Here is a 14,983-nt window from a genome sequence, read left to right on the forward strand (position 1 = left end):
TCGTTCGGACATTTATCGAACTAGCAATAGGACTCGTAGTAGTAACAAGATGGAGGCTGCTGCTTTTTTTTGCTGCAGATCTCCACACAACTCTTCGGCTTTACGCCGCTCAAATCACTTGAAACGCCCTCCCGTTTGTTGACCTGCCAATGGTCTTGAAGGACTGATATTTCCCATCGGACCCCATCACGTCGAACCGCTTCAGGCCCATGGACGCCTCGGTGTAGCCGCTGAAGTAGTACCCAATCACCACGACAAGGTATGTCAGCAGGAGGATGCTGCCCTTGAAGTAGTTGCTCTTGCCCTCGCCGTACACGTAGCTGAGCAAAAACACGCACAAGATGACCGTCACAAGGTCCCATTGCGGGAAGAGCAGTGAAAAGGTATACATGGCGGCATCGCCCCCGGCAGGGATGCCTGGGAACACGGCCGAGAAGAGCACGAGGCACGGAATTTGCAGCAGGCACACCTGGAGGGCGTATGCGGAGCCAATCTCCATCGATAGTGCAATGTTTCCGTTCATGGCAAACGAAATGGCGTTCTAATCAAGCAGGAAAAAAAAATTCCAATAGCGTCAGCAAAAAAACGTGGGCACGGGGCACGAGGGAGGCACGGGCTCAGGGGATTGGGTGGGAATGGATGGGCGGATGCTTACCAAAAACTCGGTAGTATTGGGGACTAGGGCAAAGAGGGTCAGCCCGAGAAACTTTTGGTCAATGGAGAAGCTCTCGAGCACGACGTCGACAGTGTCGACCAGAATCTCGGCAATAATGGCGTACAGGATGGTGGCTCCCAGCAAGATCACGGTGCTCTTGGTGCGGCTCCAGTTGGGCGCGTCGTGGCCGTGGCCCCCTGCGTGAGCAGTTGCAGCTCCCGCAGTAGCGGCGTCTTCCTCGACATCGGCGTGGTGGCTGGCTCGGCTGGTGCCGTGCGGCCGCGGTGTTGCTGGGCCGGCGGCGCTGGACGGCTTGTGTGCGCTCGTATACCGGTCGCGGGAGGCAATGGTGGCGGCCGTGGCAGCGATCTCGGCAACCTCTCGCACCAGGTTGTTGTCCACCTGGCTCAGGCCGGGGACCTTGATCGTTGGGCGCAAAGGCTGCTCCTCATCAGCACCACCCCTGGGCGGCACCACGTGAGGGGTGCTGTTCGATCCGTTGGCACCACCGGCATCCTGGGCAGCCGTGGAGCTCGGGCGGGAGGTGTCCGGTAGACCGACCTGCTTGAGAGACTGGCCTAGAATGCGCTTGTAGAGATGCGTTTCGCGTATATTATCGGCGCCGGTGGCTTCGGCCGTTGACGTCTGCTGCGGTGCTCGAAGAGTGACCGACGCGTGCATCACCTCCTCGTGTTTCTTTTCCTCCACCTCGGCGTTCCAGATGACGGCAGCGTGAGTGCGCAACGTGAACCACAGACCGACGAGGTATGCAAAGAAGAGCAGAAAGGCGGCCATGTAACAGTACGGCCGCACGGCTTCGATATAGAACCGGTCGTCAAGCGCGGGCGCCTGCGAGAAGTAGCACCGTCGGCAATCGCGTGCGGCACCCCCGTTGAGGCCGCCGTTGCCATAGTCTTCGCAGTCCATGCAGTTGAGCTCATGGGTACCATAGATTTGATAGAATAGCGTTGGGCCGAAAGCGCCAACAACGGCAAAGAGTAGCATGGTGGACGTTACGCCGGCCGACTTGGCGTTGAATCGTTGAGTCTTTCGCTTCAGGGCCCCGAAGCACATGGAGATGCCTGGCAGGAACAAGATACCGGCGAATATGCTTCCCACGATACTTCCCTCGACGAGCTGGCCTTTGCCCTGGCTCAGCGCAACGCAGTAGAGAAACACTTCCACGACGGTGGCGAAGAAGGCGTTGATGGCAGCGCCCAGGCCCATGGAGGACTGAGCTGAGATGGATGCCACGGCCTGGCCGATGAAGTATGCCAGTGGGATGATGGAGAGCAGGCCCGCCACAAACAAGAAGGCGGGCGATGTGAGGAGCATCTCCACGTGCAGGATTCGGTCCAGGATGGCCCAGTCGGCAATGACAAACACGACGACGACCATGAGGTTGATTAAGAAGATGTTTGTGCCGTCAATGGTGTATTTCCAGTACTTTGAGCCGACTGCCCGATAGGTGCAGACCAAGATGGATGAGTCTGGGGCGTCGTCGACTCGCGCGTAGCTGATGTGGGATTCAAACGACAGGGCGAGAGGATGCCTCCTGAGATGGTCGAACAGCAGCATGGTTACCTTGCCCATGGGAATCCAGAAGACGAGAAACCAGCAGATGCCAGACACGATGATCAACGAAGGCGAGATGAGGCAGTAGAAGAAGATGAAGAAGATGATGCGGCCAATGTTCCACTCGCCGCGGCCAAACAGCCTTCGCTTCATCCGGGGGTGCAGATCGCCAGAGTCGCCGCGACGCCCTCGTCCCAGCAGGCTCTCCGTCTCGCTGGGCTCCGAGTCGATGCTCCTCCTGGAGCGGCCGATGATGGAACGGTGTCGATCGGGCCCAAAGAATAGCCGGCCGTACTCGAGGTCGCCGTTCTGCCACTGCTCGTACTCGGAGATGCTTCTGCCCTCGTCCTGATCCTCGTCCAAGTAGGCCTCATCCTTCTCGAGCCGAATAAACTTGCCAAACGGGTAGAACAGATAGCCCGCCAGGCCCCACAGGACTCTTCCATATTCCCTTCCGCTAGGCGCGGCGGCAAACAAGAGGCATATGATTGCGCCAAAGCCTGCAAAGCAGGCTATCCACCACCCAAAGAAGATTGTCCACACCAGGTTGAAGAGGAGCAACCAGTTGCTTACCCTGCCACCGGGTGTAGAGTGAATGTCGGCCTGGGCAAACTTTTGAATAGATCTGTCTTTCTTGTACAGTGCAGGCTTCCAAACGCGAATACCAAACGGGTGGGTTTGGTTGATGGCCTGCTGCCTGTCTTTGAGTGTGAAGCTCTCAGCCTCGCTGATTTCGCCGTCGGACTCGCAGTCAACGTGCTCTTCCAGTGGCAATTCCTCCTCAGCCTCACCGTGCTCCTCCTCAGCCTCGCTGGCTTCATCGTCTCGTTCGGCTTCGTCGTCGTCCTCGGTGCTACGAAATGACTGTATACGGGCGAGTGATGGAGGGGGCGGGCGTCGGCGCGTCGATAAGCCCGCGCGGCGTTCGGCGGCATCTGCCTCGACCTCGTGGGTGTCGTCGTCTACAGAGAAGACCTCTCTCTTGTGCGGTGTATTGGCTGATGTACGCCGTGACAGCGGCGGTTTCCGTAGGCGAGAATAGGACTGACTCCTCTCGACGCCTGCGGCAGACGTGGAGCGGCCAGCCTGACTGCTCCGCCCTGCTTCACCCAGCGTCTGGCTGCTTCTCATGCTCGAGGACCCCTGGATGGTGCCTTTGAAGGGTTGGGTTAGCATGGACATCCGAAGAAAACGGCGTGCGTATGACGGTGTCGCGTTGTCCTACCATAGCCCTCGGGTCGCCGCCGTACGGTGTCTGTCGACTGAGTACTGTCGTCTACGAGGGACGTTTGCCTCGACAGGGGATTGGCTCGAGTGTCCGTCGGTGACATCATGCCGGAGGAAACGCTGCCGCGATGCGCTGATGGCGCGTTGTCCTGCTGCGACGGATCCATGGCTGGCGATGGCGATGGCGATGTCGATGTCAAAGCGGCGACGGTGCCGCGACAAAGTTGATGATGTACCTCGCAGGCCTGCTGAACGAGGTCTCGGCAGGTTTAATAAAAAAAAAGGGCTGAGATAACGACGTTCGAAGGTATCCCTGTCCACCGGCGGCTTTTAGATAGATCGGGCTAGTGAGCTCTAGCAGTGTGGAGGGGCTCTGAACACGGGATCAGCGAGTGTGTGAGTGTGTGTCGATGATGGCAGTTTTGGTTATGTGGCATCACGGCATGAGAGAAGAAAAGGGAGAGAAAGATGTGAAGAAGAAGAAGTTGATGGTGGGATGTTGGAAAAGATGGGAGATGAGATGAGAGGAAGAAATTATCAAAAGGAAGAGCAACAGCAAGAGCAAGAGGTGAGCTGAGCTGAGGTTGGCAGCCGGCAAGCGGACCCAACTCTAATTGATGGCTGAGGCACTGGCTCGGGTATCTCCAGAGTCAATTAGCGAATCCGGACTTACAAAGAGCAGTGGACAATGAGGCCTGGAGAACGAATATGAGGCGCAGGATAAGCGGCAGGGAGCCCAACGAAGCGCAATGGCTGTGGCCGTGAGATATGCAAAGAATGTCAACAGGCTGCCCTTTGCTCGTACTCGTAGAGCTAGCCTCGGCGAGCCCGCTTTTTGTATTGATGCAGGTATGCAATACAATGCCTCGCTTGTGTCTGATGTTGCAGAAACATGCGAATACACGCAGAAACAATAAAGAGAGAGAAGAAAAAGCACTAAACAGAGACAGAGACAGAATCATTTGGAACATAAACAGAAGCAAGGCATTCATGGACTCTCTCACCGTCTGGGGGCCGCTCACACGACTTGACCTATCGCTTTGGCGCACCTTGTGATCCGCAAATCATGACCAGCCAGGATCTAATGCAACGTCATTTTGCGCATCGTCCACCGCATGGCATGATGGGGAGATTACAGGAAACTAGTTACATGTACGTGTTGATGCTAGCATTACGGAGTCATGAGCAACAGACACGAAAGAAACGGGGAGAGGAGAAAAAAAACACGCAAGCGCAATATATAATAGACGCGGTGCCATGCAGCCCGGAATTAACAGCTGCAGCTCTGGCGCAAGGGAGGGTGAGCTGTGAGCGAAGCTATGAGCGCTAATCTCCAGCGTCCTTCAGGCTGCGGTTAGTGCCCAAGCTCGAGCTGATGGTGGCTTTTGACGTGCATGCAGCAGCTGTTGCATTTGTACGTCAGCCAAGGCTAGGCCCGATTGTCGCTGGCGGCGGTTGCAGCGCTAGTGCTGGTAGCTTCACTGGAGTTACAGAGTACAAGAACAATGGACGAGACTCAGAGGGATGCCAGAGCGGAACCCGGCAGAATAAATGTTCCGAATTCGATTGACGCTTACGAGCACCAGCTGTAGCCTTGCGCAGCTTCAACTTGGCCCCAATCCCGGACGACAGTCGGCACATGCACCACCATTCCGCATTCACCATCTCAACGACGCATCACCGCAGCCTCCAACAAAGCATTGATCTTTGGCAAATCTCCATCTCTCTCATCTCTCACACATTCCCAGCATTATCCCCCCACTGGGAGCCCGCCCAAGATGGCGCTCGACGAGTACTACCGCAACAAGATCGAGGCGATGAAGCTGGAGATCCTCAAGGGTCAGGCTGCACTCCGCCGTCTCGAGGCCCAACGCAACGACTACAATTCCCGAGTCCGGTTACTGAGAGAAGAGCTGGGCCTGCTACAGCAGCCTGGATCCTACGTCGGAGAGGTTGTCAAAGTGATGAGCACCAAAAAGGTGCTTGTCAAGGTACATCCCGAGGGCAAATATGGTTGGTCATCAATGATATCACCCCGCGATTCGCTCACAGCTCCTAACCCCCGGCGTGCTAGTTGTTGATGTCTCCGATAACGTCGAAATCTCCAAGCTCACCCCCGGAAAGAGAGTCACACTCTTGTCAGACAGCTACAAGCTCGAGAAGATGCTGCCGTCATCGGTCGATCCCCTGGTATCGCTCATGATGGTAGAAAAGGTCCCCGACAGCACATACGACATGATTGGTGGATTGGATCAGCAGATTAAGGAGATTAAGGAAGTTATCGAGCTGGGCCTCAAGCATCCCGAGCTCTTCGAGTCTCTCGGCATAGCCCAGCCCAAAGGTGTCTTGCTGTATGGACCACCCGGTACGGGCAAGACGCTGCTGGCCAGAGCCGTGGCCCACCACACGGCCTGCAAGTTCATCAGAGTCTCTGGTTCGGAGTTGGTGCAAAAGTACATTGGCGAGGGTAGCCGAATGGTCCGAGAGCTGTTCATCATGGCCCGAGAACACGCCCCGTCAATCATCTTCATGGACGAAATCGACAGCATTGGTTCCTCCCGAGTGGAGGGCTCATCAGGTGGAGACTCTGAGGTGCAGCGAACCATGTTGGAGCTGCTGAACCAGCTTGACGGTTTCGAGCCCACCAAGAACATCAAGGTCATCATGGCCACGAATCGTCTCGACATTCTAGATCCCGCCTTGCTGCGACCCGGACGTATCGACCGCAAGATCGAATTCCCCCCGCCGAGCATCGAAGCGCGAGCCGACATTCTCCGAATCCACAGCCGCAAGATGAACCTGACCAGAGGCATTAACCTGACCAAGATTGCAGAGAAGATGAACGGCTGCTCCGGAGCCGAGCTCAAGGGTGTGTGCACAGAAGCGGGCATGTACGCCCTCCGTGAGAGGAGAGTTCACGTCACACAAGAGGACTTTGAACTGGCGACTGCCAAGATTCTCAACAAGCATGATGATAAGGAGGTTTCCCTCGGCAAGCTGTGGAAGTAATTGGTTTGCATGTCAACAAACACACACCCACTCATACAGACACGCAAAAAAAGAAAGGAAAACAAAAAACATTGTATCCTGCAGCATCGGGTTTATTTTATAGAAACAACTATGGCAGCCACGGACTTGGAGTTGTAAGGGTAGTTCAATTATACCATAATGCGGGTATCAACCCCCTAGCTGCCTTCCATCTTTGATCCCCATCACTATGTATCGAATGATATGAGACTGTACTATATATCGCCACCTTGTATGAGACAAACATTGACACTATCAGCATGCAGCGCAACAGCGTTTTCAATTCCAGCAAGAAGAGAGCGAATCTAGCCTACACACGTCTATTCTACACCGTCTATGCCAACTTGCGAGCAATCATCTACTTTCGCTGGCTTGGCTCTCCCTCAGGGGAAAAGACGCCATGCATGCCCTTGTATCCGGCCGTCTCTGCAGGCTTCCAGCCACTCTTTGAGAGGAGCTCCTTGTCCTGCAGCTGGTAGACCTTGACGTGTAGGGGACGGCAGACCTTGATCATTTCCTTTTCGCTGTCGCTTCCAAAGCCCCAGAGGGAGAGATCGCCGCCAGGACAGGTACCTAGTTTCATCATGTCAGTCACACTCATGGCATCTCATCTATACATAATAAACGGGGGGAATATGAAAAAAACATACTCAGAGCCATGAGGACGTCCTGCTCAGCGAGGAACTCGATAGAATCCCCTTTCTCAGCCGGACACGGGCTCATGAAATAACGCCCCTTTTCATCTAGCCCAGTGACCTGGAACAAATTCAAAACATCATGAACATCCTCCTCTCTCAGCCCCCACTTGGCCACGGCGCGGCTCAGGTTCGAGTGGCAGTGGAAGTCGTACTGCGAGTCCGACAGCACGGTGTTGATGTACGGGTCGCAGCGGGTGCCCAGCAGGTCGTGGACGCGGCCGCCGTTTTCGTCCTGGCCGTACCACGCGAGGCTGTCGGAGAGGATTGTGACGAGGGGCCGCATGTAGGGGAGGTTGGACCAGAGGCGGTCGTGGGTGGACACGTGGGTGGAGTGAAGCTGGCGGGTGCGGGAGGCCCAGAAGCGTTCGCGGGGGTTGTGGCGGTTCCAGATGTTGAGATCGCCTTTTTTTTTTTTTCATGTTAGCTGGATGATTCGTTGACTGAGAAGTATGCCATATTATGCTGGTGTTCGATATGATGAGATGTTGAGATGAAGGGGAAGATACGATACATACCGACTTGAGGCCCCTCGGGCGTGCTGATGCTCACAATTGATCCTGCCGGTGCCTCCCAAGCCCTTCCCGATCGGATAGGAACAGTGAATTCCTCAACGAGGACCCTCGGAGCTTGCTGGATGGCCTCGTAGAGGTTCTTGTCGACGCTCAGGGGGGAGCCGGCAGTTGGGAGATAGGCCGGGACGGGCTTCGGGACGGGCTTGCGGGCCTTGAGGCGTTCCTCTGCAGAGAGACTGCTTGCGGATTGAGACATTTTGGATTTATATCTATCTTTCCTAAAAAAATTGTTGGCATGAGGTCTTTATGAAGAGTGAGATGAGATGGCAAACTACCTGGTGGAGTATGACACTCTGTTTTGGAGAGAGTTGGGGATGATACTAGTTTAAGAGTATCAACCAAAAAACCGTGGCAATTTGATTATTTCTTATATCACGAGAAGGAAATCAAACACAACTATGGCGCCTTTCCATTCAAGAATCACATAAAGAACTCAACACCTCAATTCAAGCTTCATCTACAAAAGCCCGCGCTCGGGGACGTATGACTAAGAGCCAAAAAGCTGGACTCAGAGAAACGGAGCCCGCCTTCTGTGAACATGCGGGGGAGAGATTTGCCTCCGCAAAATCTGACGCCAAAACGGCTGGACTGTAATCATTATTGATAAGGACTTGAGAGGTTTTTTTTTCTTAAAGAGTCTTGGTATTTTTATTCGTCCTATCGGAAGGGACTTTGGATTTGTGGTTTGTTTGGTTGAGGAGCGTTTAGGGGGTTTTTGTGTGAAAGGGCGCGCCTTTGGCGGGTTTTGACGGCATAACGGGGAGGTGGGAAAGAGAAGCGAATTTGTTTTATTTGTGGCTAATTGCTCTGGAGAGGGGATATTTGTAAACGATCAAATTCCGATTGATTTCAAACCATTTCCGCGGTAGCAATTGGGCCATGAATATGGGTAAAGAGAAGCTATTTGATGCGTTGCAGGCGAAAAGAGGACAATGCCGGTTTCGCTCGTTTGGCTCAGTACTATATCGTGTGAATGCAGCCACACTGCGGAATAGAAATAGAAATAAAGAACTCGGTCCGATCCGCGCTGCTCGGAAATCACTGCTTCGTTCATGTTCTAGACATTGCTTGGCATTGCTAATCTGTGTTTGTAGATCGCAATATGGGAAGCATATCAAGTGGGTGTACAAGTCATGATTTGACGCAGTTTTGCTACAGGTCTAAGTCAATAGGTGTTTATTGTGGGGGTTGTTCATCTGCAAATGTGCCTGTATCTTTCACCCAAAGATGTTGATACTTTACGATGCCTATTATTAGCTGAGACGGTGCTACGGATGGTTGAAAATAATGTTTCTACGCCTCAAGAGAAATGGCAATGGACAGATGCAACAGATTTATACTGGAAACTTAATCTCGGGCCATCACGACCCGAAACCACTCCACTTGTCTGGCTTCTGGAGACGTGAATTTCTTCTTCTCCACCGTCACTCTGGGGCTGAGGAACCTGTGACACGGCTTACAAGTGCTTCAAATCCGATACGATGCCCAGACGAAGCAATCACAAAGCACAAAGCAAAATCCCCTGCCCAGCACGTCTTGGGCTCTCTTGACAGGAGCAAGTTGCCCGAAAGCAAAGAATCGAAACGCCTCGGCAGCGGTAGATGGGATTCCGAGGTTGTCAGCGCGTTATTTCCAGCTCCATGCGCACTTTGCCTAGCGGGATACGTGGATGCTTGTTGTTAGTCAAGGCGGGAAAACGATGGTGGTTTTTGGTCCTCGAGTTTTGACTCCGTCGTAAGCATGATGATTAAGGCCAGCCGAATTGGATCCCACGACCAATCAACACGCAGGGCAACGCTACGCTCGGGAATAAGATGCATGTACTGCAGGATTTAGCTAGCTTAGGCGGTAGTTTGAAAAAATGACCTGTGATAATGCCTCAGCTGGGGAGACCGGCGGCTCACATCAGTCAGCAGGGTAACGAAAAGGCGCCGAGTCCTACGACTTACAACCGACGTAAGACAAAATAAAAAGATCAAGTGAATAGAGGAATGCGCCTTGAAAATAGGGCCTGGAACCTCTCTTTCCCGCCCTCTGAATCCTGCAAAGAGATTTCCCTGCTTTTGGTGCACAAGGACCGCCAGGAAAAAGAACTCACGAGACGTTTTGGTGGAGAATGGGAAAAAGGGTCTGGTGTTTTGAGATTGCGTGACCCGACAGAGATTGCGTGACTCGGAAATCGGGCCAGGCTGAAGCAGGGAAAAAAAATGTCTAGCAGACCGATGGAAAAAAAAAGAGAGAGAGCCCATCACCCCCTTCGGAATACCTACACCTCTCGGAATACCCTTTTTTTTCTTCTACAGCTTTTTCGTTAGTACGGGGCGTGTATGTGTCCCTTGTTGCTTGTTTTAGAGCGAAGCTTGCTTGACGGACGGCCCACGGTTCCGGCTTTCCGTTATTAGACTGAGCGAAGAGAGCAATGCGTGCTGGGGGGCGTTCCAATTCGTATTGAATGGGTTCATCAGGTCCGTTGTGGTGAGGTGTTATGGAGTACCTGTAGAGCTAGCAGAACTGGCTGCTCCATTGTTGTACATCGTTAGCTGCTTACCAGTTTTACCATGCGTGGTCTTTTCACGGTCCACGTACTGCCGGTATCTTACTGCCTATGTAGGTAGTAGCCCGGAGACTTTTTCGACTGCTGTGAAACTATGTACATGTAGGAGGCCATCGGTAGGGATGCCGTGATGCAAGTATGTAGGTACTTGGTTGCAGTTCGTGGCCATCGCAATTTGGGCTCGCAAGCCCTATCGAAGCACCCGTCTTGGGGTGGGAGCTGATGGGATGGCAGATGGAGGGGGTCTAACAGACAAGACAGGGCCAGGGGGGGTTTAATGAAAGACCAGCAGCTCTGCTGTTACAGATTCCGGTCAGTGTACTAGTAGGACCAAGTTGATCGTCGAGCTGCAACCGGTGTGAGAATGACGGGCCTCCCCATGCTTTTTGTCGGGGAAATACCACACAACTGCTGCGTGTGTTGCTGGATGGACAAGTCTGGACCGCGACGGCTGAGATGTTGTTGTTCAGTTGATGCCGAAATAACCACGTTTGACTGGGTGCTGGTCCCGAGGACTCCGCACGATTTACAGTACATGAAATCTCGAAAGGGAGGGATGGTGTGTTGTGTGTGTGGTCGCAGCTCTAGAACAGAACAGAGTGGTGTCTGTATGGAATATTATCCTTGTGATAATGGGTTGGATGGGCAGGTCTAGTCACAGTCCAGTGCGGGCCGGTAGTGTGTAGTTTGAGAGGATAGTTGGGTTCGGTGCCTGTCCATCACTTTTTTTTTTTCATTGACCGTTGCTGTGGCTGTGAAAATCAATCTGTCCTGTACATACTAACATAGAGTATCGGTATCGGTATCCAATCCTCGATATATGGACGATTGGGCTTCTTGTCAGAAGTCGTGATTCATTGTCTGCGACATGTACGTACACTCACAGTCATGCATTAGGAAGGCGGACAGAGACTTGCTTACGGCCGTTATGCCGTTTTGAGACGGCTACGTCATTGCTCCCGCGCTGCGACAAGAAGCTGCCCTTTTCGCCCCCGTTTTTTTTCCCAAACCAAATCTCAGCTGGGCCGCTCGCCTTGGCGCCTGTGGAAGTGACATGTAATTCGGTAATACAGTCTGCGGCACTGTGCCCGTCCGCGGAATGTTCCACGTCGTCGGGTTCTAGACTTTCTTTTTTGCTGATGCAATCCAAGTTGATGTTGCGTTGAACCGGCAATTGCATGGCGAGAATCAAGCTTTGGCCGGCAGGCACCCGCTGGTGGATGCCCGGGCCAAGCAACCAAGCAAACAATCAAATCGCATCGCCCAGCCCCAGCCCAGCCCAGCCCAGACGATAAGACGCAGTGTCGTGTCGTGTCCTACAGGTACTCGTACATGGCGGTGGTGTGGTGGAGAGGGGAGCGGAAGGGGTGCCCCGATGTACTTTTACGGGCAGATGCACAGTGCAGGATACAACAATTTGAACTCCTTCATGATGAGTACCCCAAGTTGGGTCAACATTGATGGGTATAAACCTCCCTCTTTAGTGCAAGTGTTAATAGATGCCAGTTTCACTATAGCTCCATTTTATAAAACAAATAAAACCACCCGCATTGAGCACGAAAAAGAGCAGCAAAAACAGACCATGAGCAGCATTGATCAAGAATCCATCCCTAGGCCAAAAGTTACCCGGCGGTACAAAGCGGACAAGGATTACGGGGACACGGAGCATCGCGGAGCCGCTTTTTCTTTTGGGGCTCCCAAAGTCTGGACTCGACCGACCAGGACCAAAGGGGCACGGTGACGTCCTGCGGCAGCGCCACCCGCGCTCTGGTTGGCCCTGGCGCGCCTGTGAGGGGCGGCCTACGGGGGCCCTACGGGGGCCTTACGGGGGGCTTGAGGGGGTCTTTATGGGGGACGTAGCATGGACTCTTTTTGCAGCAAAGTCTGTACCTAGTAGCGAGTCTCTATGCACCTAGCGAGTCTGTAGCACCAAGGGCCAAGCAAGTGCGTCTTTCTTAGCGGGGACCCTTGGCCCTTGGCGCCGCAATGACGATGTGGTGGGGCCGCTGGCGTCGAGAGGCCATGCGAGAAGACGGTGGCTGCAGCGTTTCGGGGCCTGTCTGAATTTCTGGCTTCATTCTGCATTCTGCGTGACTTGTCACCACGAGCCGGCGTCTTTATTGCTGTCTTTGGCGGGCATTGGGGTGGGTGGGTTTGCTTCAAACATGTGTTTTTAAGTTGTTGTTGAAGAAAAGGCAAAATAAGGCTATATTGTCGTGTTATTGAAGCGTTCGTTGCCCGGTGGAGGCGGGGGACTCCATGTCCCCGGGACAACCAACTGCCTGTCAACCCAGACGAGGTGAACCAGATCCATGATTACATTACATGACTCTCCAGACCAGAAATAGTAATGCAAACTACTGTAGCATCAAGTAGCAGCAATTTGCAAATATTGCTCCCACCCAGCTAGCAAGCAGCTTAATGCAACGCGAACGGTTCCCCGTTAGTGCCAAAGTTAATCACAATCGTCATTCATCTCACAAGTCGGTCAGCCCCAAAATTCCATTGTGCGGGCCAGGCCTGCGCTTTTGCGTGACGCCAGAGCAGCGGTTGAGAATCTGCCATGTTGTCTTCGAATTTCTGAGCAACCGGGCGGCAGCAGCAGCTAAATTCCCCTTTGGGGCGGCACCATTGTCAGCCATAGACCAAAGCTGGCCCCAACGCCTCTTTTTTTTTTTTTTAACCGCCAGGCCAGCCTCAGAGCCGCCTGCGCAGGGGGCAATTCGTAACCAAGACGCCTGTGACGAGGAGGCCGTTGCAGGAGCTGTGCTGGCAGAGACGGCCGTACAGTCGAGGGTCCGCTGGCAAAATCAAACGGCGTCGACGTGATGGATGGAGAACCTGGGGGGGAAAAGAAACGGCAGAAACTGGTCCAGCGTACAGTACGGAGGGCCGACGATACGGAGTACATGCCGCACATTCTGGCAGATCACTGAGTAAACAAACCGGTTTGCTGTGCTTGCAGCCCGAGGAATAGACCAGATCCAGACCCTTTCTCCTGCTCCATGCTTGTCATGCCAGCGCCGATCCCTTCCGCACGCGATCACCAGCGACCTCATCCTCCAGCCCCCGGGCCGCCGTCATCGTGTACCTCCAAGTACCTGCTGCTGGTTCTCGTTTCTCTGTCCGACCAGCGCTGTGCTGTGCTGTACAGTAGCGTTGCGAGCTGTCCATGTACGATTACAGGCACGTTGCCACGCCTTGTTCTTGTGTAGGCCCGCAAAACCCTTCAGCCTCTGCTCAATCTGGCGTTCTGGAGTCGTCGATGGGTTGGATTGGATTCCGGGGGAATGGCATTGCCTGATCTTGCGGTAGGATGCTAGTATCATCATGGTCACAATCAGACATCGTCATAATCGTGTGGACAATGTCTCATCTTGTTCTTCTTAAAAGAGGAAACGTAAAAGCAAAAAAAAAAGGCGATCAAGTACATGTGCCCGGGACAAAGTAAACTCACCCGCGCCTGTACCTCTCCTCATCCACCGTTTTGGCGCTGTTGCAACCCCTAACCGCGCTGTACTCTCAGGTGGTGGTGGTACTCTCCCCCAGCCCGGTACCTTGCAGTACTTGTGCCATTTCTGCAGGGCCCCCTGTTCCCCCTCCCACACCTTCCCAGCTTCTGCTCTCCTCCAAAAGCTCCGTCGTCTTCTGCCATCTTTGTCTGCCCTGTCTTTTCTCCCTTTCCCAGCGCTCCATCTCACCCACACACCCCTTCTGGCTCTGCGCGCTAATCTGGACGGGACCGAAAAAAAAGAAGAGAAAAAAAGATCGTCCGGGGGTGGCATCCTCACCACGTTGGGCCCCATCCCGCAAGCAGAACATTTTGCAACACGAGAGCACCAGCACCGGAAACTTTGCCCCTTCATCCCACAATCTCCCGTCCTCACCCCCCCAGAGAACCTACGGCAGCCTCAACTGAACTCCCTCGGTCGAATCGAGTTCCTTCTGGCTGCTTGTATTCTGTGGTTTCACCTTGATCCCGTCCTCGACCCGGGTCTTCGCTTCTGTCCGTTCCTTTTCGCCTCCGTGCCGGGTGCCATCTACGCCATTTACTCAGTCTGTTTCCCTCCTACACCACCCCTTTCCTTTCAATCCTTTACAACATCCAGCATATTATTCCAGCATATTATATCCAGCCCTACTGTTTTGTGCCAGCTCCGTCTCTGCATTGCTGCATACAGATACCCAGTAGGCTATCCAGCTCTCAGAGTCGTCATTACCACTGCATTACCATCCTTGCACAGCCGGGTCGGCCGTGGGCACATTGTCATAGACACCAACGCCACATCATTTCGGTACTCTTGCCACCTCGTTTCGACTTAAAGAGCGCGGTCCAGAGTCTCGATTACTTGATACGACTCTCTCCTCATCCACCCGATTCCACTTCGACCTTGTCCTGGGACGCGTCAAAGAAGCATAAGCTTCACGAGTTTGCTTCTGGTCGATCATTTGCGGATCCCCCAAGCAAGCCAAAGCTGCATTTATATCACATCTCAGCGTCACCACCACCGGCCACACACAAGTTGTCGGGACATTTCACAAACCTCCTTCCTAGTTATGGGCCTTTGGAATTGCTGATGAGCACCAATCTAAATGTTATCGACACCCCCTCTTGAACAGGCTCAGGCCATGCACGACTCTCGGGCTGGCGACCGGACGCCTGTCCACTACACCG

The 14,983-nt window shown here is 53.7% G+C and overlaps 4 protein-coding genes across 4 annotated transcripts; 1 reads left to right on the forward strand and 3 right to left on the reverse strand.

The window, feature by feature from the left end:
* Positions 1-109: 109 nt before the first annotated feature.
* Positions 110-3,624, reverse strand: M431DRAFT_95136 (hypothetical protein; the record flags this gene model as incomplete). The annotated part of the gene is made up of 3 exons (XM_024924665.1): positions 110-541; positions 656-3,384; positions 3,438-3,624. The coding sequence occupies 3 exons, from the start codon at positions 3,622-3,624 to the stop codon at positions 110-112; spliced, it is 3,348 nt and encodes a 1,115-aa protein (XP_024770236.1).
* Positions 3,625-5,235: 1,611 nt separating this feature from the next.
* On the forward strand, positions 5,236-6,466 carry M431DRAFT_95239 (hypothetical protein; the record flags this gene model as incomplete). The annotated part of the gene is made up of 2 exons (XM_024924683.1): positions 5,236-5,470; positions 5,532-6,466. The coding sequence occupies 2 exons, from the start codon at positions 5,236-5,238 to the stop codon at positions 6,464-6,466; spliced, it is 1,170 nt and encodes a 389-aa protein (XP_024770237.1).
* A 376-nt stretch (positions 6,467-6,842) lies between these two features.
* On the reverse strand, positions 6,843-7,950 carry M431DRAFT_95653 (hypothetical protein; the record flags this gene model as incomplete). The annotated part of the gene is made up of 3 exons (XM_024924725.1): positions 6,843-7,057; positions 7,135-7,584; positions 7,698-7,950. The coding sequence occupies 3 exons, from the start codon at positions 7,948-7,950 to the stop codon at positions 6,843-6,845; spliced, it is 918 nt and encodes a 305-aa protein (XP_024770238.1).
* A 5,312-nt stretch (positions 7,951-13,262) lies between these two features.
* Positions 13,263-14,537, reverse strand: M431DRAFT_256778 (hypothetical protein). Its single transcript, XM_024913834.1, has 2 exons — positions 13,766-14,537; positions 13,263-13,627 (listed from the first exon to the last, which is right to left on the reverse strand). The coding sequence occupies exons 1-2, from the start codon at positions 14,172-14,174 to the stop codon at positions 13,389-13,391; spliced, it is 648 nt and encodes a 215-aa protein (XP_024770239.1). The 5' UTR covers positions 14,175-14,537; the 3' UTR covers positions 13,263-13,388.
* Between the last annotated feature and the right edge of the window lie 446 nt (positions 14,538-14,983).

This window comes from Trichoderma harzianum (genome assembly GCF_003025095.1).
Source record: "Trichoderma harzianum CBS 226.95 unplaced genomic scaffold M431scaffold_14, whole genome shotgun sequence".
Lineage (NCBI taxonomy): Eukaryota > Fungi > Ascomycota > Sordariomycetes > Hypocreales > Hypocreaceae > Trichoderma > Trichoderma harzianum.

Excerpts from the sequence above, each read along its gene's own strand:
- M431DRAFT_256778 (XM_024913834.1), bottom strand. The coding sequence starts at position 14,174 with ATGAAGGGGCAAAGTTTCCGGTGCTGGTGCTCTCGTGTTGCAAAATGT. Across the intron at positions 13,628-13,765 it reads GAGGAGAGGTACAGGCGCGG|CATCCTACCGCAAGATCAGG; the intron begins GTGAGTTTACTT and ends TGATGATACTAG.